Raw genomic sequence first — 27,954 nt, forward strand, 5'->3', positions numbered from 1 at the left:
AATCCAACCTGATTAAAAAATAGGCAGATGACATGAATAGACATTTTTCCAAAGAAGACATACTGATGACCAACGGTTATATGAAAAGATGCTGAATATCACTAATCATCAGAGAAATGCAATTCAGAGACACAATGAGATATTACCTCTTACCTGTCAGAATGACTATCATCAAAAAGAACACAAATGACAAATGCTGGTGAGGATGTGAAATTAGGAGATAGTACACTGTTGGGAATTCAGATTGGTGCAGCCACTACAGAAAACAGTATGGAGGTTCCTCAGAAAACTAAAAATAGAACTACCATATGACCCAGCAGTTCCACTCCTGGTATATATATCTAAAGAAAATGAAAAAAATAATCCATAACGTACATACACCCCAGTGTTCACAGCAGCATTATTTACAGTAGTCAAGACATGGAGGCAACCTGTGTGTCCATCAATAGATGAATAAATAAAGAAGATGTGGGATATATGTACAATGGAATATAATTCAACCATAAAAAATGAAATTTGCCATTTGCAGCAATATGAATGGACTTGGAGGGTATTATTTCAAGGCAGACAGAGAAAGACAAAATACTATATGTTATCACTTATATATGGAATCTAAAAAATACAACAAAGTAGATAATATAACAAAACAGAGACACACAGATACGGAAAACAAACTAGTGGTTACCAATGGGGAGAGGAAAGAGGGAGAGGCACAATAGGGGTAGGGGATATAGAGATACAGACTACTCTATATAAAATAAACACACTGCAAAGATACATTGTACAGCACAGGGAATAGTCAATATTTTATAATAACTTTAATTAGCATATCATCTTTAAAAATGGTGACTCACTATGCTGTACACTAAATCAACAATGTCTCAATGAAAAAAAGTGTGTGGCAGTGAGGAAGCAGTGGAACAAAACTGGAACTGAGATATTTCACCTATAAATTCTGTATTCTTTCTATTATATAATTGTGCCTCTCAAAGTAAGCCTATTTCCCTTTTTTGCCTTAACCTCCCCAAATTCAGAGCTAAACTCATTTTTAATTTGTATAAAACAGTCCACATAGTCAACCACCTTTCTTACTTTGCAACTTTGAATTGATTTTTGCCTTGTATAATTTTATTTTCGATATTGCTTATAGAATAATTTTGTGAATTCTTCCCAAGTCTTTCAAAAAGTAGGTAAGTCATAAATACTATGATAAATTGGTTCATAGCTATGAAAACTGATCACTATATTATGACTATGTTCACACTTTTGTTTTTTAGTTAATATTTTAGGTAACTAACCTCTTTAGAGAATATGTGGATACATTTTAAAATATTCTTAAAATTAATCTTTGGAGGAAAGAAATAAGTATGAGAATAGTTTATCACTTATTCCACCTCAACAAGTATTCAAAGATGTTATCCGGCATAAAAATTGATACTTTTTACCACATTTTTAGAAATTACACACTTATACTTCAGTATGGTGCTCTTTATTAATGTGGATAATTGTCAACATGAAAGTAATGGGAATATATCTCTATATATATCTATATATATAGATATCTATATATATATATACATACGCTCTGTTATATCTGTACTGCTCTGTTCTGGCCAGGCTCAACCCTCCTGGGTGATAGTAAGGACAGGAAGAGCCATATAAGCAGCAAATTCCCATTATCTGTCATAATTCCACATTAAAAAGAATGGGTTTCTGCCACTTCCAAGTTTTCAAGACAGTATGCCAATGTGTAGTACAGCAAGACAGATGTAAAACTACATGATTATTACCTACTTGTCTATGACCAAAATCAGTGGTAGGGAACAAGACTTATGCTGCATACCTAGTAACTCATTCCAATATGCAAGCTCAAATTAGCTTCTTTAAAAATTTTCAATTAAAGTTTTTTAGAGAACTCAAATTCTTTCCCTCAGCTTTTGTCATTAGTAAAAAACCCCTGCCAGAATCCTCCCTACAGCTAACTAGACCCCTGGTGGTTTCATTTCTTTCTTGTTCTTTCGATTATTTTTTTAAACTGGTAAAATATACACAACATAAAATTTACCATGTTAACCATTCATGAATTTTCTAACTTGTTTTTTCTTCATTGTGGCTGACTCTTAACTTTAACTCAATTTAGATCTGTTTAAGTGTGTTTTTCAAAATAGTTATGGAGAAAGTGTACCATATCCATCGGAGAACAGTCTACTAAACTGCAGGGTGCCTGAGGGAATAAGATCACTGTGAAGATGGTCTATAAACCTTAGAAGTGAGGAGGAGTTAGTTAAGCAGTTGTACAATTATTTTCTTATTGCAGGGGAAAAAATGCCGGAGAATTTTTTGTTTTCACAATGACTAATACTGATTTTTTGTCAAATGGTGGTTGCTTCAAATTAAGATATGGCAGCGTAATTCTCTTTTCATGTTTTTTGACAAAGGAGAATGTGAATGGAGAAATTTGAAAGACAGACTTTCTCCAGAAGTTATAAATAGGCAGTAACATATACTATTAGAGAAAAATGTATCTCCTGTAGTAGTAAAGGTTTGACAGCAAGCTAATTCAAAGCATCAGAGAACTTTACACTTAGAATTTCTCTATGTATTCCATAGAGGACTTCACCCAAAGAAATTTTCTTAAAGTCCATATTCTGATGACCCTAAGGCTAGGTCATGGTTAAAATAAGCAGTGATTTAAAATAGTGTCACTTCTTTAACAGTAAACTACCTTTAGGCCTGAGCAGAAAACTGGGTAAAAGTCCTCTGGGGATTGATGGAGATAGATAGATAAATAGGTAGTAGTCTATAATAATATGAATTTTATGTATAATATGTATATACACACACACTCATATAATGGAATACTTAAGATTTGTGCATTTCATTGTATACACATTTTATAGGGGAGGGGAAGGACTGTAAATAAATATTAAACTCTAGTTAATGATACACACACTGACAGGACTTAAAAGGGTGAAGTGTACAGATGTCTGCAACTTTGAAATGTATCAAAATGTAAGATGGATTGATAAAAGAACTGGTTGATGGATAGATCCATGGTAAAGCATTGACTGTAAAACATTAATTATAGAATCTAGGTAGTGAGTGTGTATGTTTACTGTACAGTTCTTACAGCTTTTCTGTATATTTGAAATCTGTCATAATAAAAATTTGGAAAAAAATAGTGTTACTAATAAGGTACCTAAGTAATTCTAGTAGGTCTAGTTTGGTTCAATTAATATTTATTGGCACCTAAAAATCAATATTTATCGATCCAAAGTGATAGAACAGGTATTAGGGATATATAACAATGAAATGACTCAGACTCTGAAGTGGAGAATAGCAGAAGATGAAAGTGGAGAGGAAAGCAGAGGTTGGGCATTGGAGAGCCTTATATACCATAATAAGGAGGTTGGACTTCATCCTGTGGGGTTTTTGGCAGGGGAATGATAGGCAGATAACTCTCCAGCTTTGTGGAGGCTATATTTGAGATAGTGGTAGCAGCGTAGGGATAGACCAAATATAAGGATATCAGTTGGGAAGTAGTATTCCAAGTGCAGATGATTAAGAACTGATTTACAGTAGGGCTAGATCCTAGAAATATTTCAGAGAAATCAGGAGAACTTGATAATTGGTTTGGTTAGTTGGGAGTGTGTTATATGAAATAAAGAATGATAAATACTATCTAAGAAGAGGAGCAAATACAGAAGAAATGATAGAATGAGAAAATCCCTATTTTTACAATTCCCATGAAAAAATAATTAGGCAGTGTTCACCCATATATTTTAAAATCACCAAGTGAAAGGTTGATGGGGAATTTTTAAGTGGAGGAATCAGATACCATCTGAATCTGTTGGTCAGTCATAGCATCACTAAAAGTTGGGGCAATCAAAAATTTATGTACCTCATGATACGATGTAAAAAATTGCTTAGAAAGTTGCACTTAAGCAAGAAAATAGTCCTAAATACTAGTGTATAGGAAATAACAGGGGACAAAAGAACAAGTTAAATGACCAATCTATCAACCAAACCCAGAATATGGGGCATTACTTGGAATAAATAGTTTCTCTAAGGAATGGACCATATAGAAAAAGGGCTTCTGTTAGAGAACAAAGCAAGTTTAAGGGACATGACAAATATGCTTAAGTTTGAACAGATTAACTGTAAAAACTCATTTTTGAGACATCTGATGAAATTCAAGTATGGATCCTTCACTTTTCTGTTTTTAGTATGAGCTATTTCCTGTCACTGACTCATGAAATCTGCTGAGTACCAGGCCTGGGAGCCATAGCCACAATTATCTTAAATATAAGCAACTTTCACTGTTGACTACATCAGTTATCTAAAATTGTAATATAAGAAACAGCCTAGAGTACAAATACAAAATACATAAGTAAAGCATACAGAACAAAAATGATGTTTATTTTAAAAAGAAATGCCATTTATTATAATCATGACATGGGAATTTTACATTTAAACCTAAAAATTTCACATAAAGAATAATACCTACAGATACTTGTATAGTGGGGACTTAGAATTAAATAGACCAGGGTTGAGCCATTTGCTGATCTGTATGTTGAGAATTTGAGGTTTGTTGTGTTGTTTCTTCATTTTTTAAAAAATTGAGGTGTAGTTGATGTATAATATATGTTACAGGTGTACAACATGGTGATTCACAATTTTTAGAGGTTACTCTCCATTTATAGTTATTATAAAATATTGGCCATATTCCCTGTATTGTGCAATATATCCTGGTAGCTTACTTACTTTATATATAATAGTTTGTATCTCTTAATCCCCCATCCCTATTTTGCTCCTTCCCAGTTCCCTCTTCTCACTGCTAACCACTAGTGTGTTTTGTATATCTGTAAGTCTGTTTCTGTTTTGTTGTATTCACTGGTTTATTTTTTAGATTCCACATACAGTACTTGTCTGACTTATTTCATGTAGCATACTACCCTCCAAGTCCATCCATGTTGTTGCAAATAGCAAAATTTCATTCTTTTTTATGGCTGAGTAGTATTCCATTATATATATATCTACCACATCTATTCTATATATTCATCTGCTGATGGACACATAGATTGCTTCCATATCTTGGCAATTATAAATAATGCTTTGCAATTATAAATAGTGCTGCTGTGAACATTAGGGTGCATGTATCTTTTTTAATTTGTTTTTCTCAGCTATATACCCAGGAGTGTATTGGAATTGCTGGATCATATGGTAGTTCTATTTTTAGTTTTTTGAGAAAACTCCATACTGTTTTCCACAGTGGCTGCACCAATTTACATTCCCACCAGCAGTGTGTGAGGGTTCCCTTTTTTCCGCATCCTCACCAACATTTGTTATTTGTGTTCTTTTTGATGATAGTCATTCTGACAGGTGTGAGTTGATATCTCATTTGCATTTCTCTGATGATTAACGATGTTGAGCATCTTTTCATGTGCCTGTTGGCCATCTGTATGTCTTCTTTGGAAAAATGTCTATTCAGGTCTTCTGCCCATTTTTTAATTGGGTTGTTTGTTTTTTTGGTGTTGAGTTGTATGAGCTGTTTATATATTTTGGATATTAACCTCTTATCAGTCATATCTTTTGCAAATATTTTCTCCCATTCCGTATGTTGTCTTTTCGTGTTGTCAATGGTTTCCTTTGCTGTGCAAAAGCTTTTAAGTTTAATTAGACCTCATTTGTTTATTTTTGCTTTTATTTCCTTTGTGTTGTGTTGTTTCTTAAGAGTGAAACAAATCTGTTCAGTTTATTATGACAATCTTTCTAAATAATACATATCTATGGAGCCTGATTAATTATATAATCAACTTAAATGAAGTTGGTCATGCTATTCTTGCTTCGTTTGGCCATTTGTAGGCTTTGTTTATCCAAGTTAGAGCTAAACTCTAGCTTAGAATAGTAGTACACTGTTTCTGTGTATGCTTAGAATAATTCTGTTTAATTCAGAGCTTACCCGTAATTAACACACACACACACACACACACACACACACACACACACACACACACAATATCAATCAATCCAAATGGATTAGACATAAATGTGAAAGGCAAAAACTTTAATAACAGGAGAATATCTGTATAACTTTGAGAGAAGGGAAGGGCATCTTTGACAAGATATAAAAAATATACCATAAAGGAAAGGGTGGTAACTCTTATCTTTAATGTAGCTGAATTTCTCTTTAACAACCATAATGACAGGAATGAGGGAAGCAACAAACAGGGAGAAGTTATTTGTAACACTGACAAAGGATTAGTTCCAGAATATATAAAGAACTCCTTCAAATCAGTAAGAAAAAGACAAATAACCCAATAAAAATGAATGAAAGATAGGAATAGACATTTCTAGAAAGAAGAAGCATGAATGACTGGAAACATATGAACATATGTTTAACCTTATTATTAATTAGCAAGTGCAGATCAAAATCTCAAGAAGAAGCTGTTTTGCAGATGCTAGGAATGGCAAAAATTTTGAAATATGAATATTAAATCTGAGTGTTAGATTGTAGAGCATTGGAAACTTTTACACTCAGCTAGTGGGAATTTAATGTGATAAAAGTACTTTGGTAAAAATTTGGAATTACTGAAATTGAAGCTGTGCATTGCCTATAACCAGAAATTTTGTTCTTGAGTATATACCCTAGGGATATATAGAAAAATGTTCATGGCAGCACTGTTTGTAATTGAAAAAGCTAGAAACAGCCTAAATGTCCAATAGTAGAATAGATGAATAAATTATGATATTCATCCAGTGAATACACTAGGCAGTGGAAATGAATAAAACTTACACCTATACATGTCAGCATGAATATATTACAGCAGTATGGAGTGAAAAGACCATGTAACACAAAGAATGCACTATGTTTTTGTTTGTATGACATTCAGAAATAAGTAAAACTAAGTATTATTTAGGGATGTAGCCACATATGGGGAAACCATAAAGACAAACAAAGAAATGATTAACATAAAATTTAGGGCTGTGAGAGTAGGTAGAGGGATAGGAATGTAATCGAGGAGGAGCTCTCAAGAAGCTTAAAAAGTATTAGTAATTTTAATAATTATCTCTGGATAGTAGAATTATAGGTGATTTTTGTTTTCTGGCTTTCCATATTTCTGTATTGTGATTTTTAAAAAGGTGTGTTGTGTGGTGGTTTCTCTAGAGCAGTGCTTCTCAACTGAAGGTGATTTTGCCATCCCCTTCCACCAAGGAGACACTTGGCAGTGTCTGGAGATGTTACTTGGTTGTCGTGACTGAAGCGGGGAATCTACTGGCTTCTACTAGGTAGAGACCAGGGATGCTGCTAAACATCCTATAATGCACAGGATGTCACCTCCAAAACAAAGAATTACTCAGCTCAAAATGTCAACAGCTCTGAGGTTGAAAAACCCTGGTCTAGGTTGAGAAACCCTGGTCTAGAGCCAGACTGTTAGTGGTTGAATTCCAGCTGTACTTCTCACAAGCTGTGTGATGGTGGGGAAGTTACTTAACATTGGTGTCTGTTTTCTAGTCTATAAAATGGGCTAATAGTAGTACTCACCTCATTTGGTTGTTTTGAAAATTAACTGAATTAAAATATTTAAAGTACTGAGACCAGTGTCAATCATATAATAGTCATGTGATAAATTAGCGTGAATTACTTTATTATTAAAATTTTTATTTCTTATTGAATATTTCCAATTGATTAAAGTTGATAAATAGTTGATAAAGAGAAGCATGTTGAAAAAAATTATTATATTAAAAGAAAATTATAACACACAAAACTCTTAAAATGTAGCATATGACAATTTTGAATGAGAAAGACCTCTGCAAGCAATAATGACAGGGTATTATAATCTGTATTTTATCTGTTCTTAATAATAATTCTTAAACAAGAAGCCAGAGGGCTGAACATAAAATATATATGAGTTAATGCTAATATGAACTTAAGCTATATTAATATCTAAACTTGACGACTTGTGGCCTAGTAATTAGGTTATGATAATCATTGTATACTTCAGCACACAAGCTGATATTTTTCTTATTCTGTATAACAACCTTTCCAGAAATATTCTTGGGAAGTCAGTTTCTTGATTGGATCTCATATATACTTGTGTATCCAAGTGGATGTGTCTGTAAAGTTTTGGTAGGGTGCAGTTTTTTCTTTAACAATTAGTGTTAAAGATAAGCTACTTAAAAATATATACAATTTATGGTTAAGTTTCTTTAAGCTTTAGCAAATTAAATGCAGATTATTATGCATGCACAGTCAACTGTAATATGGGTATTTCCCTCCAAGCAATTATTATATTTTCAATATAGGTATGTCCATCAAATAGATTGAAGCAATGATGTTAATAATTACTGTCTTTAGTTTATTTCCATATAATAAACGAAGTCCTACCACATACATGGGCATAATAGAGCTTTATAAAAATTCTGTGAGTATATGGAATTTTCTTTGTTTTACAGATGAAGTAGTTAAAGCTTACAGAGATGAAATGATTTTTCCAAAGTTATAATTTGTTAATTGTGGAACTATCATATAAACTCAAATCTCATTATGAATCAGTTACTATGATAATCCACTGTGGGCTTTTAATAAAATTATGAGGCTTTCTCTGACTTATACATAACTTTTTGAAATTGGTATAACAGGCCATTGATATCTCCTCTCTGAATGAACTTAGATGTGATATCAGCAATGGAATAAGGAGAGGGACCCCATGTGTTTTACCTATAAAAATTATACACAGATGTAATAAAAATGAATTGGATGACTTCATACTTACTATAAACTTATAAATTTTAAATGTTAAATTTTGGATAATTTCAAACATATACTAAAGTAGAGAGAATGGTATGTATGAATTACTGTATTACCCATGACCCACCTTCATAAGTTATCAATTCATGGTGACTATGAGTCACCTATATCCCTCCCAGTTTCTCCCACTGGATTATTTCGAGGCAAATTTCAGATATATAATTTCCTTTGTATATTTCCATTATGCATAATTTTATTTTTCAAAAATAGCTATTTTAATAATAACTCTGAAATACTGAAAAGCTGAGTAGTTTTCTAGAAAGATGTTTCCAGTTAATGTATACCAATAGGCAGCTTTTCCCAAGTTCAAAATAATCACATAAAGTATCCTTTTCTTTTGAAATTTAGATGTCTAAGAAACAGTAAGAGAAAATGTTTTACCTGTCCTATGCAGTCTTCTCTCATGTTTTCTTCTAAAATAAAAGATCAAAACATTAATTATCTTAAAATCTATAAAGGACTTTAACAAAAATTATTAATAGAAGCTTTTAATATCCTCACTAAAAGAGCAACACTTAAAATAATCATAGCTTAAAATACTTAAAACTCTAGAAAAAGCAATAACCAAATTTCAAAATAGTATGAAAATACTAGTTATTCTCATACATACATGCTATGGTTAATGTACTGAAATCAAATGAGTAGACTATGCCTTTATTGTTCCTTCCGTTCTTCAAGAGATTAGAAACTTGCATGGCAGATAAATTTCATCCAAAGTGCCAAGTCTGGATGATTAGTGGTGGTTTCCTGGGGAACTGTATTGAAAAGTTTTATGAGGCCTTTTTTGTTTCTCAATGGCAAAGAATACCGTACTTGATTAGTGGGTTATTTGTTCTCATAGCAGTGATGTGAGACCTGTTGTCTCTGGCTTAGTACATCAAAATGATGCTTTTAAAAGACTTATCTTTACTTAGCTTTATATGCCATTAGGCTGAGAGAAAAGAAGGGTCATTACTGCCACAATCTAATTTCTCATTATTGATGAGTAGTAAGTAGACAGTGATTTACATATTTTCATTTTTGTATAAGTGGTGGTATTTATAAGTCCCAATTATGTTTCTCTTAAAGTACTTGGTGCATTCATGCATATACCACTCATTTGGCACTAGGCTTATGTTTACTTATTATTTATTTCCTTTATTTATTTAGTCTACCTTCTTAAGTAGATGATAAGTTTTCTTCAGCTTATCAGTAGCATCTTATTTCTCCTGGTAGTCCTAGCACCAAGAAACACCTTAATGATATTATACATTTATAAAAATACATGTTACTTGTCTGTCATTAACTGTAAATTACTTGCTATTTTGTGATATTTTTGTATCAACTGGGATATTAGCTATATGGCTTAAAATTTTCATAACATTTCTAATATGGTATGGAGCTGTCTTGTGAAATCTGGACTGTAATGCTTTCACAGAACATCTGATTTTTGAAAACTAATGGATTGGCTCTTGCCTCCAGGTAGCTAAAAGTTTAAATCCTACAATGAGGTGGTGGTTCTATTCTGGAAGATATCTAGGAGTATAAAATTAACCATAACCAAAACTCTCAGAAACGGGTATTAACATTTTGTCTTCCTGATAGTCAACAAATTATTCTTATGACTAAACAAACTAAAACAAACCACCCTGCTTTAATTTCTGTTTTTAAAATTTTTCTCTGACAATAAAATAGCTCAATGTACTTTGTATAGTTTTAAATAGTAATTGTTATCTCTGTAATCTTGGCATTTTTGAGCTAAAGAGCTATAGTTTTCAAAACATATAAAAATAAACACTAAGTTTCACCATATTAGTCACTGTCAGTCTTCCTTGAATCCATGCCAGTTTTTTCATAGAAAGGAAAATTAACTTCCATAATGTGTTAAAATCTATGATCTAGAGTCTAGATGGACATCTAATTAGATTGATATAATGAAGTGATTGTTTCTGACTCTGATATGTTAACAGTCTTTTAGATGCATACCACTTCTGTTAATTTTTCTCATAAAAGCCAGTGTTACTTCTTTATTTAGTTTCTTGTCAACTGTGACTGTCCCCATTTCTTAACTATATTTGCCTTAGTCTAGATAAGGGGTCTATGTTATGTAAAGGGCCAATTAGTAAATATTTTAGGTTTTGTAGGCCAATATGGAAACTTGAAGATATTATGTAAATACTTACATAGCAAGGGAGAGAGGTTCTAAAATGTTTTCCTTGATGAAATTTAAACTCTAATAGTATCATTGAGTCTTTGAGTACAGGGTTTTTTGTTGGTTTGTTTTTTATGGTACACATCCAATAGGAATGGAGAATAGCATTTCATTTAGTTGTAGTTCAGAGTTAGTGTTTTCTCTCTGATCAAACTCATCTGCAAATGTTCATCTCTTAATGCTGATTTCTGATGATATTTCATATATTTCACTCCTGAATGTGCACTTTCAAACAGATAAATAATACCGCACATTGATATCCATCCATGAGCACCATCTTATAGAATTCTGTTAGATTCTTCTCTTGATATTTGCCTTTTAGCATGTCATTACATTGCAGATTAATCACTTCCAATTGCAGGTTGGGTGGAAGCTCCTCAATTGCATAGTTGATGGGTTTTGAAATACAGAAATTTCCTTGGCATTTGCATCCAGATCCAAAAAATGCTGCTGGAATTACGGAGACCAGTTGATTGAATTTTCTGGGACTGAGCAGTTACCAGGTTGGGACTTCAAGTGCTAAAATTGGAACAGTTGTTTACCTTTGCTAGAATTTGGTTTGAGATTAGAAAGTATATCTACTTCAACTTTGTGTGGGAATATAGACCTCGTTTCTTGACAACTTGACAACACAACTTGTTACCTGTAAGAGGATGTTGTGATGAGTTCTCTGAGTGGTAATATTGATGTGTATTGGATTCTTTTGTGCACAGCTATTGTGTCATTGCATAGGAAACATGATGATTTGCCATCTAATTTGGTAACGAAACAATCCATGCTCCACTATGCCTTTATAAAAGCATGACATTTGAAGTCTGACTTTCTTTTCTGGTTTTGATAAGATGAGCATACACTGGTAATAAAAATAAAATTAAAAGTTGTAGTATGGCAATATGTGTGGCTCTTGTGGCTGTGGATTTATAACTGTGCCACTGCATTTTGCAGTGTGCTAGGCAGCTGTTCAAAGTGCTACTCAGTTCTGCTATTGTAGCATAAAAATAGCCATAACCAATATGTGAAAGAATAAGCATGGCTGTGCTCCAATAAAACTTTATACATAGACATTGAAATTGAATTTCAAACAACTTCCATGTGTTGCAAAATATTGTTGTTCTTTGATTTTTTCCAAAACATTAAAAAATGTGAAAACCATTCTAGCTTGTGGGCTCTACAAAAACAGATGGCAATCAGACTTGGCTCATGGGCTGTATTTTGTGGATCTCTAGTCTAGATAACCTTTTCCCAGACTACAGGAATATTACTCTATTTTTCAACCCTTAAATTCATTTCTATCAATTTCCCCCTTTTAAAAGGGAAATGCCAAGATTTCCCCTTTTAAATTTATTTAAATTGACATTTATTTCTACTTAAGTAAATAAACTGAGTGATAGTTATTCTTTACATAGAGGATAGCTAACTGTAGCATAGTACTAAAGCACTTAGCAGAATGCCTGGCATATTGTAAATGATCAATGATTGTTTGCTTTATTATTGAAGTGGTAGAGAGGTGTTTAAGATTAGAACACTTTCTAGCTAGTTTTGGAATACAGGACACAAAGCCTTTTAAAATTGGGATATGTAGATTATATCTGTAACATGTGGACTGTGATGGAAATAAACTGGTATGATGAGAATAGCTTTTGAGAAAGTCCTTGCTGGTTGTATCATGGTCTCATTAGTTTTACAGGAAGGATGTTAAATTGCTGGATAATTTCTTTCACTATCTGATCAAGAAAGTTGTTAGTGTTAAGCTGACCACTATGATGCTTAAAGAAAAAAAGAATTATTTGTGATCATTAACCAGTGTCTTAAGTCTCTTAGGTGCATATCCATTAGGCCTTTTTGACTTAAACACAGCCAGTGTTGCTGCTGTTTCATCACAAATTTATTACATGAGCTTCCTCAGTAAGTTCAACAAGGCGTTACTCTTAGACCACTGTTATTCAAAGTATGGAATGAAGACCAGTAATTGATCTGCAAACTGTTTACTGGCTGGTCTAGGAACTGTTTATTATTTGTAATGAGAAAAAGCAATTAGAAGCTTTTATGACCATTTGACAGGATAATTTTATCTATGTTTAATCTAATAAATGTTTGGACCTTTATTTTTAAATTTTTAATAACATATTAAAATTACATTTATATATAAAAATTATACATTATATTAGTTCCAGATGTACAACATAATGATTTGATGTTTATATATTGCAAAATCATCACCAAAATATGTCTAGTTAACATGTATTACCAAACACAGTTAATCATTTTTCTCTTGTGATGAGAACTTTTAATATCTACTCTCTGAATAACTTTCAAATATACAATACAGTATTATTCAGTATGTACCTTTCTGTACATTACATACCCATGACATTTATTCTATAAGTGGAAGTTTGTATCTTTTGCCCCCTTGATCTGTTTAGCCCACCTCTCAGTCCCCACCTCTAGCAAGCAACCAATCTGTTCTCTACATCTATGAATTTGGATGTTTTGTTTTTAGATTGCACATATAAATGAGATCATACTGTTATCTTCCTCAGTCTAGCTTATTTCACTTAGTGTAATGCTCTCATGGTCCATCCATGTGGTCACAAATGGTGGGATTTCCTTCATTATTATCACTGAATAACATTCCATTGTGTGTGTATGTGTGTGTCTCACATTGTTTTACCAGTTCAGTCACTGATGGATGCTTAGGTTGGCTCCATACATTGGCCAGTGTAAATAATGCTGCAGTGAACATGGGGGTGCAGATATCTTTTCAAGTTAGTTCTTTCATTTTCTTCAGATAAATACCCAGATAAATTCAGGTTATTGCTGGATTATCTGGTAGTTCTATTTTTAATTTTTGAGAAACCTTTATAGTGTTTTCCGTGGTGGTGTTACGAATTTACGTTCATACCAACAATGCATGAGTGTTCCTTTTTCTCCACATCCTCACTAACACTTGTTATTTCTTGTCTTTTTGATGACAGCCATTCTCACAAGAGATATCTTATTGTGGTTTTGATTTGCATTTCTCTGATGATTAGTAATGTTGAGCACCTTATCGTGTACCTGTTGGCCATCTGTCTTCTTTAGAAAAGTATCTATTCACATCCTCTGCCCATTTTTTAATCAGATTGTTTAAGTTGTATGAGTTTTTATATATTTTGGATATTAACCCCTTATCAAATACATGACTTGCAAATATTTTCTCCCAGTCTGTAGGTTACCTTTTCATTTTATTAATGGCTTCTTTTGCTGTGCAGAGGCTTTGTAGTTTTATGGAGATTCCCTTGTTTATTTTTGCATTTGTTTCCTTTGCTTTTGTTGTCTAATCTAGAAAATCATTACCAAGATTGATATCAGGGCACTTACTGTCTATATTTTCTTCTAGGAGTCTTTAATGAATTTTGACTTAACTTTTGTATATGATGTAAGATAGTGGTCCAGTTTCATTCTTCTGCATGTGACTGTCCAGTTTCCCCATTACCATTTATTGAAGAGACTGTCCTTCCCCCATTGTATGTTCTTGGTTCCTTTGTTATAAATTAATTGACCATATATTTGTAGGTTTATGTCTAAGCTCTTAGTTCTGTTTCATTGATCTGTGTGTTTGTTTATATGCCAATATCATACTGTTTTGATTACTATAGCTTGTAATATAGTTTGAAATCAGGAAGCATGATGCCTCTAGTTTTGTTCTTTCTCAGGCTTCCTTTGGCTATTTGGAGTCTTTTGTCGTCCCATACAATTTTAGGATTGTTTGTTCTGTTTCTGTGAAAAATGCCACTGAAATTTTGATGGGGATTGCATTGAATCTGTAGATTGCTTTGGGTAATATGGACACTTTAACAATATTGGTTCTTCCAATCCATAAATACATGTTTCCATTTATTTGTGTCGTCTTCAGTGTTGTTCATCAGTGTCTTATTTTCAGTTTTGCCTCTCTGGTTAAATTTATTCCTTGGTATTTAGTTCTTTATGATACAATTATAAATGGGATTCTTTCTTAATATCCCTTTCTGACAGTTTGTTACTAGTGTATAGAAACACAACAAATTTTTCTAGTGATTTTTGTATCCTGAAAGTTTACTGAATTTGTTTATCAGTTTTAACGGTTTTTTGGTGGAGTCTTTAGGGTTTTCTGTATATAAAATTATGTCATCTATAAATAGCGACAGTTATACTTTTTCTTTTCCAATTTGGATGCCTTTTATTTCTTTTTCTTGCCTAGATGCTCTGGCTATGACTTTTGAGTATTGGGTTAAATAGGAGTGGTGCGAGTGGCATTATTGTCTTGTTCCTGATTTTAATGGGAAGAGCTTTCAGGTTTCACCATTAAGTATGATGTTAGCTGTGGACTTGTCATATATAGCTTTTATTATGTTGAAGTATGTTCCCTCTGTACCCACTTTGTTGAGAGTTTTTATGAAAACTGGATGTTGAGTTTTGCCAGATGCTTTTTCTACAACTATTGAGATGATCATATGGTTTTTATCCTTCATTTTGTTAATGTAGTATAACACATTGACTTGCAGATATTTAAAAATCCTTGCATCTCTGGAAAAATCCCACTTGATCATGATGTATGATCTTTTTAATGTATTGATGGATTCAGTCTGCTAATATTTTGTTGAAGGATTTTTGCATCTATGTTCATTAGGCATATTGGCCTATAATTTTATTTTTTGTGGCATCCTTATCTGGTCTTGTAAAATGAGTTTGGAAGTTTCCCTGCTCTGCTGCTTTTTGGAAGAGTTTGAGAAGGATTGGTATTGATTCTTATATAAATGATTGGTAGAAGTCATCGGTGAAGCTATCTGGTCCTGGACTTTCCTTTTATGGTAATTTTTTCATTAGTGATTCAGTTCCTTTACTAATTATTGGTCTGTTCAGATTTCCTATATTCTCAAAATTTATCTTGGTGGGTTTCATGATTCTGGGAATTTATTCATTTCTTCTAGGTTGTTTAATTTGTTAGTGTATAATTATTCATAGTAGTTTCTTACGATCCTTTCTATTTCTGTGGTATCAGTTGTAATGTCTCTTTCATTTCTGATGTTATTTAAGTTCTCTCTCTCTTTTTTAGTCTCTATTTCACTTATTTTCATTCTGGTCTTTGTTATTTCCTTCTTTCTACCAACTTTGGGCTTAGTTTGTTCATCCTTTTTCTAGTTCCTTGAGGTGTAAAGTTAGGTTGTTTACTTGAAACCTTTCTTATTTCTTAACATAGGTACTTACCACTATAAACTTCTCTCTTTTAACTGCTTTTGCTGCATTTTATAAGTTATAGTATGTTTTATTTCCATTTTCATTTTTTAAGGTATTTTTTGCTCTTTTACTTCTTCTTTAATCAGTTGATTGTTCAGTAGCATATCGTTTTATTGCCAAGTATTTATGCATTTTTCAATTTCCTTCTTATGACTGGTTTCTAGTTTCATTACCATTTTGGTTGGAAAAAATGCTCAATGTAATTCAGTCTTCTTACATTTATTAAGACTGTTTCATGGCCTAACACATGATATATCCTGGAGAATGTTCCTTGTGTGCTTGAGAAGAAAGAAGAATGTGTATTCTGTTGCTTTTGGATGGAATGTTCTGTATGTGTCTGTTAAGTCCATTTAGTCTAACGTGTCATTTAAGTCCAGTGTTTCTTTATTGATTTTCTGTCTGCATGATCCATCCATTGATGAAAGTTGGTTATTAAAGTTCCTTAATATTTTTCTCTTGCTATGTCCCCTTTTGATTTGTTAACATTTCCTTTATATGTTTAAGTGCTCCTTATTTGAATGAATAAATATTTATAAATGTTATATTCCCTTGTTTTATTAATGCCTTTATTATTATATAATAACCTTCTTTATCTCTTACTACAATCTTTGTCTTAAAACCTACTTCGTCTATATTAAGTATAGCTACTCCAGCTTTCTTTTAGTTTCCATTTGTTTGAAGTAATACTTTTCCACCCCTTCACTTTCAGTCTGTGTGTATCCTTACATCTGAAGTGATTCTCTTGTAGGCACCATTGTCATTATGCTAATTTTTTTTTTTTTTTTGGGGCAGTTTTGTAATTTCTTTATTCCTTTTTCTTTTCTGGCTCTTTTCCTTTGTGATTTGATGATTTTCTATGATAGTATGCTTAGATTCCTTTCTCTGTATTTTGTGTATCTGCTACAGGTTTCTGCTTTCTGCTTACCATGAGGTTTACATAAAACAACTTATTATAACATTATATTTTAAGTTGCTAACTTAAGTTTGAATGCCTTCTAAACCTGACACTTTTTTCTCCTACCTCCTATATTTTATGTTTCTGATATCACAATTTACATTTTTTATCTTGTGAATTCATTAACAAATTATTGTAGTGATAGTTATTTTTACTACTTTTTTGTTTTAATCTTCATGCTAACTTTATAACTAATTAACCAACCACCTTTACATCATTAGATTATTTTGAATTTTACTACATATTTACCTTTACAAGTGAGATTTATACTTTCACTTTTTTGGTTACTAATTAGCACCCTTTTGTTTCAGCTTAAAGAGGTCTTTTTAACACTTCTTTTAAGGCCAGGCTAGTGGTGATAAACTCGCTTACTTAGTTTTTGCTCATCTGGAAAACTCTTTATCTCTCCTTTAAATCTGAAGGACAACTTTACCAGGGAGAGTATTCTTGGTTAGTAGTTGCTCCCCCACCCCCAGCACTTTGAATATATCATGCCACTCCCTTCTGGCTTGCAAAGTTTCTGGTGAAAAGTTTGCTGATAGTCTAATGGGGGTTCCCTTGTATGTAACAAGTTGTTTTCCTCTTGCTGCTTTTAAGATTTTTCTCCTTGTCTTTAACATTTTAGAATTTAACTGTAATGTGTCTTGGTGTGGATCTCTTCAGGTTCATCTTTTTTTGGAACTCTGGGCTTCCTGGATCTGTAAGCCTATTTCCTTCCCAGGTGAGGGAAGTTTTCAGTAATTATTTCTTCAACTAAGGTCTGTCCCTTTCTCCCTCTCTTCTCAACCTGGGATTACTATAATGTGAATATTGGTCTGCTTGTTTTCCCGTAAGTCCCTCAAGCTGTCTTCACTCTTTTCTTTTTTTCTTTTTGCTGCTCTGATTGGATGAGTTCCACTGCCTTGTCTTCCATTCACTGATCCTTTCTTCCACTTTATCTAGTGTGCTGTTGAATCCCTCTATTGTATTTTTCAGTGCTGTTATTGAGATCATCAGCTCTGTGATTTGTATTTGGCACTTTCTTATATTTTCTGTCTCTTTTTAAAAAAACACCTTTACTGTGATATGGTTCCTGTACAGTAAATTACACGTATTTCAGGTGTACAATCTGATGAATGTTGGTAGATGTATACACCAGTGAAATCACTACCACAATCAAAATAGCTAACATTTCCATTTTCTGTCTCTTTGTTGAAGTTCTCACTTAGTTCATGTATTTTTCTCCCAAGATCAGTGATCATCTTCATGATTGCCATTTTGAAGTCTTTATCAGATAAATAACATTTGTGTTTCATTAAGGTCTTGTTTTTACTTTTACCGTGTTGTTTCGTTTGAAACATTTTTCTTTGTTCCTTCATTTTCCTTGACTCTACGTGTTGGTTTCTATGCATTAGATAAAATAGCCATCTCTCCTAGTCATGAAGGAGTGGCCTTTTGTAGAAATGATCCTTGTCATTCAACCCTTCCCTAGCTGTTGGTTGTTTTTCAAACCTTTGTGATTGTCCAAGCAGCCTACTTTATTCTGAGTGGCTCCCAGTATTTGAGGGTGTGCCAAGGCCTGTCAGTGTCCCAAAGGGGAGAATGTCAATCAACACCTAGATTCATGCTGATTGGAAGCCAGACCCTCAGGCAGCAGCTTTTCAAGTATGCAAACATATCCCCTTCAGGGGAAGACTGGGAGATGGGCATTTCTGTCAGCTCCTTCTGCACTGAGCCCTGGAGTGATAGCTAGTTAAGAACTGTTTCTTTGTTTGCTACTGTCCCATTGAACCTGTGAACACAAGTCCCACTGGCCACCAGAGCCAGGCTATTAAGGGATGTGTCCTCTGGGTGTCAGACATAAAGCCAGGGTGCCAGACGTGTACACAGGCTCCTTTCTTGGAGACACTGGCGACCTGGAGTGAGGCAGAGGGAGAATGCTAAGCTAGCACCTGTCCTCTGAGATCCCTGGAGAGGATTATAGTTGGCCCTTAGATGTGTGTCTAATTAGAATAGAAGCCATCCCCTCAGGACATAATTATGAAGATAAGCTAATATGTTTCTTTCACAGAAATATTGGGTGATTCAGTCTGCTGCCTCTCCACTGTGCCCTGGGGATAGCCAGTTAAGAACTCGTTCTCCATTTATTACAGTCCTGTCGGATCTGAGAATGTGTAAGCACTGTTGGCCACCAGAGCCAGGTGATCAAGACGTCCCCTGGTTGGCAGCTACAAAAACTGAGATGCCAGACAAGTGAGTGCACAGTTGTTTTTTCGGTAGATACCAGTGACCTGGAGGAAGGCAGAGGGAGAGCATTAGCTTATATTTTTGTAAAGTATTTCAGTAGGCATCTAGATAGGTATTAAATTAGATGCCTTCTCCTCAGGCTGAAGATTTAAGACAAGTAAATAGGCTTCTTTCGCAGAAAGGATTGGGTGATTTTTCAGTTGAAGCCTCTGCCCTGGGCCCTGGGCGTAACTGGGTGAGTCTGTGAGCACTTTTAAGAACTGTTTTCTTGTTTGCCACAGCTACGTGGGTCTTGTGGATGCAAGCCCCACTGTCTTTCAAAGCTAGATGTTTGGGGGCTCTTAAAAGTTAGGAAAGCAGATGTAGGGTTCAAACTCTCTCCCCTTCAGGGAGAAGCTTGGAGTTCAGAGTTCCAATTGTGGGTTGCCATGTAGTGAGTGTGGAGTTTGTTGCAAGATTGTGTTTCAGTCTCTCTTACCCATTTCAATGTGGTTTTTTTCTCATTTGCTTTATGTATAGGAGTCACTCAGCTAGTTTTTGGGTTGCTTCCAGAGAAAACTGTTGAATATGTAGCTATATATTGTGTGTGTCTGTGGGATGAGGTGAGTTGAAGACTTTCCTAATTGCTGTCTTGAACCAGAGCCTCTTTGGACATTAACTTTTAAATTTCATTTTATTTTTTGCTTTTAGTTTTGTTCTGGATTGAAGATTTTAAAAAACCTTTCCTTCTCTTCAGATATGATTCATGTATGATTTCTATAGAGACAGAAAGGAAGAACCATGAAAAGTTTTTGTCTTTTCTCTCTTTTATTGTGTTTTCTTTTCCCTTTCTTGGGCTACTCCCACTTTTTCTTTCACCTTACACATTTCAGCACAGTTCTCAACTTAGCCAATTTGGTCAGTTTTTAGGTTTTTTGTTCATTTTTGCTTTTCTGTGTATTGATTTAGTTTGTATAGCTTCCTCATCAGCCTCCTCTATATAGAATTCCTGCCTATTCTTATTTTGTGTTAGAAAATATCATCTTTATAATGATTTTGTACTGTGTAAATAAACCTGGTTAAGCAGGACCCATATGATAATTATTTCTTTGTCAGTCTGAGCCACAGGGTACCCACATATTTGGTCAAACATTCTGGGTGTTTCTATGAAAATGTTTTTGGATGAGTTTGACATTTAAATTGATAGGGTGAGTAAAGAAGATTATCCTCCCTAATATGGGTGGGATTCATCCAATGAATTGAAAGTTTGAATAGAACAAAAGTCTGGTCCTCCCCTGAATAGGAGGGAACTCCTGCCTTGCCTGTTTTTGACCTGCCATTTGATTTGTACTGAAGCATTAGCTCTTCCTGGGTTTTCAGCCAGCATGCAGATTGTAGATGTTAGAATTTGTCAGCCTCCATAATCACATGAGACAATTCCTTATAGTGCGTGCGCATGTGCACACACACCCCTATTGTTTCTGTTTCTCTGGAGAACCCTTCCTAATACACCCCCTATTCATTAACCATTTGGTATGTAAGTGTAACAGTTCACAGTAAGACACAAAGGGAGGCCCTGATATGTTATGTAGCCACTTATATTAGAATTGGTTGTTTAAAAAAATCTTTTTAACTTATCTGAATACTATTTCTAAATCAGTTATTAGAGTTCAGACCTATTTAGGGCAAAAAGAGGATTCAATTGCTAGAGTGCAAAGAAGGTAAAAGTAAAGTAATTTCAAGGAAGGAGTATTCAGTAATATAGAATGCTACTAACAGTTATGTGGAAGAGCTCTGGAAAAAATTATTAGAATTTGTCAGTAGGAAATGATTAATCATTTTCAAAGTTAACATTTTAGAAGAATTGGGTAGAAAGGATCATCTAGGTATTAATATTTTTAGGTGATGAGTAAGTAGAAGTAGTTAAAAATATGTAGTAGTAGAAAATAAGGTTGGCTAGAGATGGTGTGGATAGATTATAAAAGATCTAAATAGTTTAAGGTCACTTTAATGTCAGTGTGGAGAATGTATCAAAGCATTCTATCATAGTTCTCAATTGCAAACACTTTATAGACGAGGATTATGTCTTTTACCTCTGTTTTCACTGTATAAGATGGTTTCTGGTATGTAAGAGGTATTCAATAAGTATTTGTTGAATGCTGGATGAAAGAATTTACCAAGTCATATTAAATTTTTCATCAGTCTCAAAAATTATCCTTTTTTGTTCCTATCAGTATTTTTGCCCAGGCTTACTTTACCTCTGAATTATTATAATAAGGTTGCTATTTAGTTTTTCCTTCTGTTATTTCTCATTTCATCTTGGGATGAGGCCATTAGATTAATATTCTTATTTTATGCTTTTGCTAATATTACTGCCCTGCCTATAACCTTAAAAGCCATGTAACTACCTATTGAAATAAATATAAAATCTTTAGCTTTACACCAGAGCCTAGCCACAATCTGACCCATAACCTACCTTTCAGACCTTATCTTCCACTCTTCTTTTACACCTTAGCATCAGTAGGCTTAAAGGATGTAAAGCCATGATCTACTAGCCCTATACAATGACTGTCACTGTCACTGTCACAATGCCAAAATTCAGCAACCAAATATTGGTTGTTTCAAAATAACTCAAGTTCATCAATTACTTTTTTTAAATACTATGAAGGAAACTGTATTAACCACAGTGATACAAAAAGCTATAATGTTTAATATATACAGCTTAATGTGTTTGGAGATAAGTATACACCTAGGAAACCATCATCACTATTATTGCCATAAACTTATCCATCACTTCCAGTAGTTTCCTCCCATTTACACCCCTCATTTTTTTCCTTTGTGTAAGAGCACTTAACATAAGATCTATCCTCTTAGCAACATTTTAAGATTATAACACAGGTACTGTTCCCTTTTGTTCCATCCTCACAATGCTTGTTGTTCCTTGTATTTTTGATACTGGCCAGCCTAACAGATATGAGGTGATATCTCATTGTGGTTTTGTGGGTTTGATTTTCATTTCCCTGGTGATTTATGATTTTGAGCACTTTTTCAAGTACGTGTTGGCCATTTGTATGTCTTCCTTGTAAAAATGTCTACTCAGGTCTCTGCCCATTTTTAAATTGAATTTTTTTTCCTTTTGAGTTGTATGAGTTCTTTATATATTTTGGATGTTAACTCCATATCTGATATATGGTCTGCAAATATTTTCTCTCAATCCATAGGTTGCCTTTTCATTTTGTTGGTGATTTCATTTGCTGTACAGAAGCTTTTTAATTTGCTCTAATCCCACTTACCTATTTTTACTTTGGTTGCCTGTGCTTTTAATGCTATATTACATTCTGTGATTTTTCATGTGTTAAACTATCCTTGCATTTTAGGTTAAGTCCTACTTGGCCAAGTGTATGATTCTTTTAATGTGCTGCTGAATTCTGTTTGCTGCTGTTTTGTTGAGGATTTTTGCATCAGTGTTCATCAGGGATATTGGCCTGTAGTTTTCTTTTCTTCTTGTGCCTTTATCTGGCTTTGGTAACAGGGTGATATTGGCCTCATAGAGTAAGTTTGAAAGTTTTCCCTCTTCAATTTTTTGGAAAAGTTTGAGGAGGGTTGGTATCAATTCTTCTTTAAATATTCGCTGGAATTCATCTTTGAATACATCTGGTCCTGTGCTTTTCTTTGTTGGAAGGTTTTTGATTACCCTTTCAATTTCCTTATTTTTCACTGATCTCTTCAGGCTGTCTCTTCTTGATTCATTCTTGATAGGTTATTGGTTCCTAAGAATTTTGCCATTTCTTCTAGTTTTTGTTTATAGTATATCATTATGATCAATTTTTATTTTTGTGGAATCAGTTGCAATGTCTTCACCTTCATTTCTGATTTTATTTATTTGTGTCTTCCCTCTTTATTTCTTAGTCTAGCTAAAGGATTGTTGACTTTATCTTTTCCAAAAACCAGTTCTTAGTTCCACTGATTTTTAAAAATAGTTTTTCTATTTTCTATTTAGCTTATTTCTACTATAATCTTGCTTATTCCTTCCTTCTGCCAACTTTGGGATTAGTTTGTTCTTTTATAGTTCCTTGAAGTGTAAAGCTATGTTGTTCACTGTAATATTTTTTTAAATAAAAAAGTTTATGCTTGTAAGCTTTCCTCCTGGTACTATTTATGCTGTCTCCTATAAGTTTTGGTATGTTTTCATTTTCATTTGTCTCAAGATATTTTCTAATTTAATTTTGATTTCTTCTTTGAGCCAGTAGTTAAGAGTGAATTTTTTAAAGTTCATTATTGGTTAATTTTCCCATTTTCTTTCTAGTATTCATTTCTAGTTTCATTCTGTTGTTATTAGAAAAGATACTTGGAATGATTCTAGTTTTCATAAATTTGTTATGACTTGTTTTGTAACCTAGCATGTGATTGATCCTGGTGATGGTCCATGGGTGTTTGAGAAGAATGAGTATTCTGATGCTGTTTGGTGGAATGTTCTGTTTATGTCTTTAGCTTTTATTTGGTGTATACTGTTTTTTAGTTCTGCTGTTTCTTTATAGATTTCTCCTGTAGTTGTATGCTTTCTTTTTTATCTTTGCTGTACCTTTTATGCTTTTTCTTTTAGTTACCATTGGGCTTGCATCAAGTATTTTAGAGTTATAGCAGTCTGTTTAAGCTAATAACAGCTTAACTTCAGTTCCATACACAAAGTATACACTTTTCTTCTTCCCTCACACACACTTTATGAACTGATACTAGACTTTGCTTCTTTCTATATTGTGTTTCTGTTAACACATTCAGTGGTTATAGTTATTCTTACTACTTTTGTCTTTATTTTATATACTAGTGTTTAAAACGATTTATGTGCCACCATTACAGTATGTCAGTATTGTTTGTCTTAATATTTCCTTTAGCAATGATTTATACTTCATGTTATTGTTTAGCATTTTTTTTTTTGGTTTTAATTTGAACTGCCTTTAGCACTTCTTGTAAGGCAGATCAAGTAGGATAAACTCCCTCAGCTTTTGTTTGAGAAAATCTTTCTCTCTTCTTCTTCCTTAAAGGACAGTTTTGCCAGTATGCTTATTTGGAAGTTTTTTCCTTTAGAGCTTTGAATACATCATCCCACTCACTTCTGACCTAAAAGGTTTCTGCTGAGAAATCCACCAGTAGTCTATCTGCTATTCCTTGCATGCTCCCTTGTATGTGACAAGTCACTTTTCTCTCATTTGTGAAAATTCTCTCTGCATTTGACTTTAGACAATTTAATTATAATGTGTTTTATGCAGATTTCAACCTATTTGGGCACTTGGGGGCTTTACAAATCTGGAGGTCCCTTTCCCTTTCTAGATTTCAGATGTTTCAACCATTATTTCTTTACATACATTTTGACTCTTCTCTCCCTCTCTCTCCTCTGCCTCCCCTCCTCCTCCATCTGGGACTCCCAAAATGTATAAATTGGTTCCTCATTGGTATCCCATAAGCCCCGTAGACTTTCTTCAGTTTTTCATTCTTTTTGTTGTTGTTATTCCTCTCAGTGGATAATTTCAAATGACCTGTCTTTAAGCTTGCTGATTATTTCTTCTGCTTTATTGATTCTGCTGTTGAAGGTACTCCATTTTTCAGTTATTGTGTTCTTCAGCTCTAGTTTTCTTTAAAAAAAAAAATTCTGTTTCTCTGTTGAACTTCTCATTTTGTTCATGTGTTGTTTTCCTGATTGTCTTTAGTTGTCTGTGTTCTCTTTTATCCCACTGAGCTTGTTTATGATGATTTTAAAAAATACTTTGTCAGTCCATTCATGGATCTCCATTTCTTTAGGGTTGGTTACTGGAACTATGTTAGTTTCCTTTGGTGGTGTCATCTTTGCCTGATTCTTTGTGATACTTAACAGCCTTGTATTGATGTCTGTGCATCTGAAGGAGAAGGAACCCCTTCTGTTTTTTTCAGACTGTTTTCGGCAAGTAAGGACCTACTCTTGCCAGGTCCCCAGACGGACAGGCCTGCCTCCAGACTGCAGTTAGGGAGGGCCTGCGCCAGATCATGAGGTTGCTTCCAGGTCCATAGTCAGGTCCATGGTTGGCTAGCCTGTTACTGGGGGCACCAGCAGGAGTACCTCATGCTGGGTCCCCAGGTGGATGGGGCCACTTCTGTATTCACAGTTGGCAGGCCTGTTACTTGGGATGCAGATTGTCATGTCTCCTCCCAGGTCTCTGAGTGGATGAGACTGCCTCCAGGATCACAGTTGAGCAAGTCTTAAATTATGTGTGCAGTCAGCAGGCCTATAATAGGGGTCATAGGTAGGTGTGGTTTCTGCTGGGTCTGCAGGTGGACAAGACTTGTGGTGTGACCACAGTTCAGTGGGGCAGGGGCCAGGTCCACAGGGGTATAGGGTTGCCATCAGATCCATATTCAGCAGATCTGCCACCAGAGTGTGGTTGTGACTTCTTAAACTGTCTTTTCTTGGTTTTGGGCTCTACTGGGATGTTGCAACTTCTTCATGGATTTTGAAGCTCATACAGTGTCACTTGTTCATGGATAGTTGCCAAATCAGTGTGTCTGTGCAGGAAATGAGGGTTGGGGGGACCTCCTATTCTGCCATGTTGCTAGTAACCATCAACTTTTAAGTTCAACTTTATTGCTGGCCTTGTTGAAAACTATGAATCATTTTTCTTCAAATTCAAGGGAGAACAAACTTAGAGACAAAAGTAGCATATTTTTCTACTGGGGATCATGTATCTTTAAACTATTAATGCCAAAAGAATCACTTTAAATTGCTTATTCAACTCCTCATCCTTTATGAGAATCATTCCATGGAAATTTTGATTTCATAGGCAAGAACAACTGAAGAATTAGAGTGACATTATATTAGGCCAGAGTTGGGACCACATGTTATATATGCTTTGTGACATAGAGTTGATACGCTTCAGTTTATGAAAAAAAAAAAAAAAGTTCACTGCTGTATCCCTGACACTGTACAATACATAAAAATTCTTTTTCTATTTTATCCACATCCTTCAGATGCTGAAGTTGCTCTCATGTGTTTTCTTCCCTGGGATCTCCAGAAGTAAAACTTCACTTCAAGCCTCTTAACTCCACATGCCTCTCTTGTCCTCTGTATCTTCCTTTCTTCCAAATTTTGCGTTTCAGAATCTTAGTTCAGCAGCATTGGCCCATTCTCAGAGAGAAAGGTAAGAAAATGAGTAGGTCAAGCTTAGATTCATATTTAGGGGACAGTGAAAAGGGGACATAATGAGAACATTCAAATATTAATTTTTTTGTAACTTCACATGCAGTAATCTATTATCTCTGCTTTCTATTTCCATAATTCTGTATGCAGTTTCTTCTGCATTGTGAAATCTCACTGAACATTTTGGCTGGAGGTGAATGCTGTTACCTCATCTTGCTTTCTATTGGGTACAACTTTTAGGGATATATCACATGGCTGCCTTATGTTGTAGTACTTACTATGTTTATGTCTTTGTTACTCAGTTGGGCAAGAATCAGCCATTTTTCTCAATGACCTTCACAGCTTGGCTTCGTATTGTGTATAATCTCTAAGCTAGTACCGTATACATCACTTGAGAGCTTGTTAGAAGTTTACAATCATGGGTTCCACCCCAGATCTACTGACTGAGAATCAACATTTAAACAAGATCCCCAAATTATTTGTATGCTTATTAAAAGTAAGCCTTTATTATAATCAGATGACTTGGTGTTTTACATTACACCTGTCAAGAACAGTCTTAAAACACATCATCTGGAAATGCCCAAGATTTTCTTATTTTTATGCATTTACTGCAAGCTCTTGCTGGCTATAACATTGTTTTTCCTTTATACTTTGAATATTTTGTATACCTTGCATAACATTACCTTCTTCATTATAGATCTTAGCCATCAAAGATCCAGCAGAGTTGCCTTTTTCAGGTTCATTCCTTCTGTCAGATACTTGTCTGTTATATATAGGTTTTTTTCATTGGAAAAAGGATGAAAAAGAAAATTATAGGGTTAAATATGTTACAGATTTTAAGTACTGAATACTTTCAAACTTACGAGGCTTTAAAAAATTTCCTTGGGAAAACAAATTTCCTTGGAACTTTTGAACAATATAATCACTTAAATTCCATAATGTAAAAATGTTGAAAACTGTCTTTAACTTTCTCACCATCAAATATTTTACAGGACATTTTAAAAAACAATTAAATTCAACTTTAATATACAAATAAAATATTTCACATATGCAATTTTCAAAAAAGTAATCATGGAAAAAATGTGATGCTCTGAACTCTAAATGTGATGCTTAGGGTATTTCAAAATTAGAATGAATGTAGATGTTTTTTATTAAATAAACTTTAATTTCCTAATTTAAAGAGTAATCCATTATTAGTGTAGAAAAACTAAAAAAACACAGAAAAAGAACATTAACATAATCCATATATCCAGAGTTATCTGGATAGCTAGCTCCTATACTTACTATTATTTTTTTTTTTAACAAAGCTGAGATTATATTTTAAGGTTTAAAGTCTTAGGTTTTAGGTAACTCTTTAAAACTATGATTTT

General features: G+C 33.9%; 1 protein-coding gene across 5 annotated transcripts in view; it reads right to left on the reverse strand.

Moving 5' to 3' along the window:
• Positions 1 to 27,954, reverse strand: part of WDPCP (WD repeat containing planar cell polarity effector) — a 287,957-nt gene that overhangs the window by 10,689 nt on the left and 249,314 nt on the right. For 2 of the 5 annotated variants that reach the window (XR_004326365.1, XM_032497660.1), the window contains 2 exons: positions 27,268 to 27,347; positions 9,194 to 9,225 (listed from right to left, as the gene is read on the reverse strand). Coding sequence is in view for 4 of the 5 variants with exons in the window: in XM_032497660.1 (XP_032353551.1) it covers positions 9,194 to 9,225; positions 27,268 to 27,347 (112 nt within the window). In the remaining variant the exon portion in view is untranslated. Of the gene's footprint in view, positions 1 to 9,193; positions 9,226 to 17,045; positions 27,348 to 27,954 lie in introns of those variants that run through there. The other 3 variants (XM_014565286.2, XM_032497662.1, XM_032497659.1) reach the window with 3 other exon arrangements.

The sequence above is a fragment of the Camelus ferus genome, chromosome 15, assembly GCF_009834535.1.
Source record: "Camelus ferus isolate YT-003-E chromosome 15, BCGSAC_Cfer_1.0, whole genome shotgun sequence".
NCBI classification, from domain to species: domain Eukaryota; kingdom Metazoa; phylum Chordata; class Mammalia; order Artiodactyla; family Camelidae; genus Camelus; species Camelus ferus.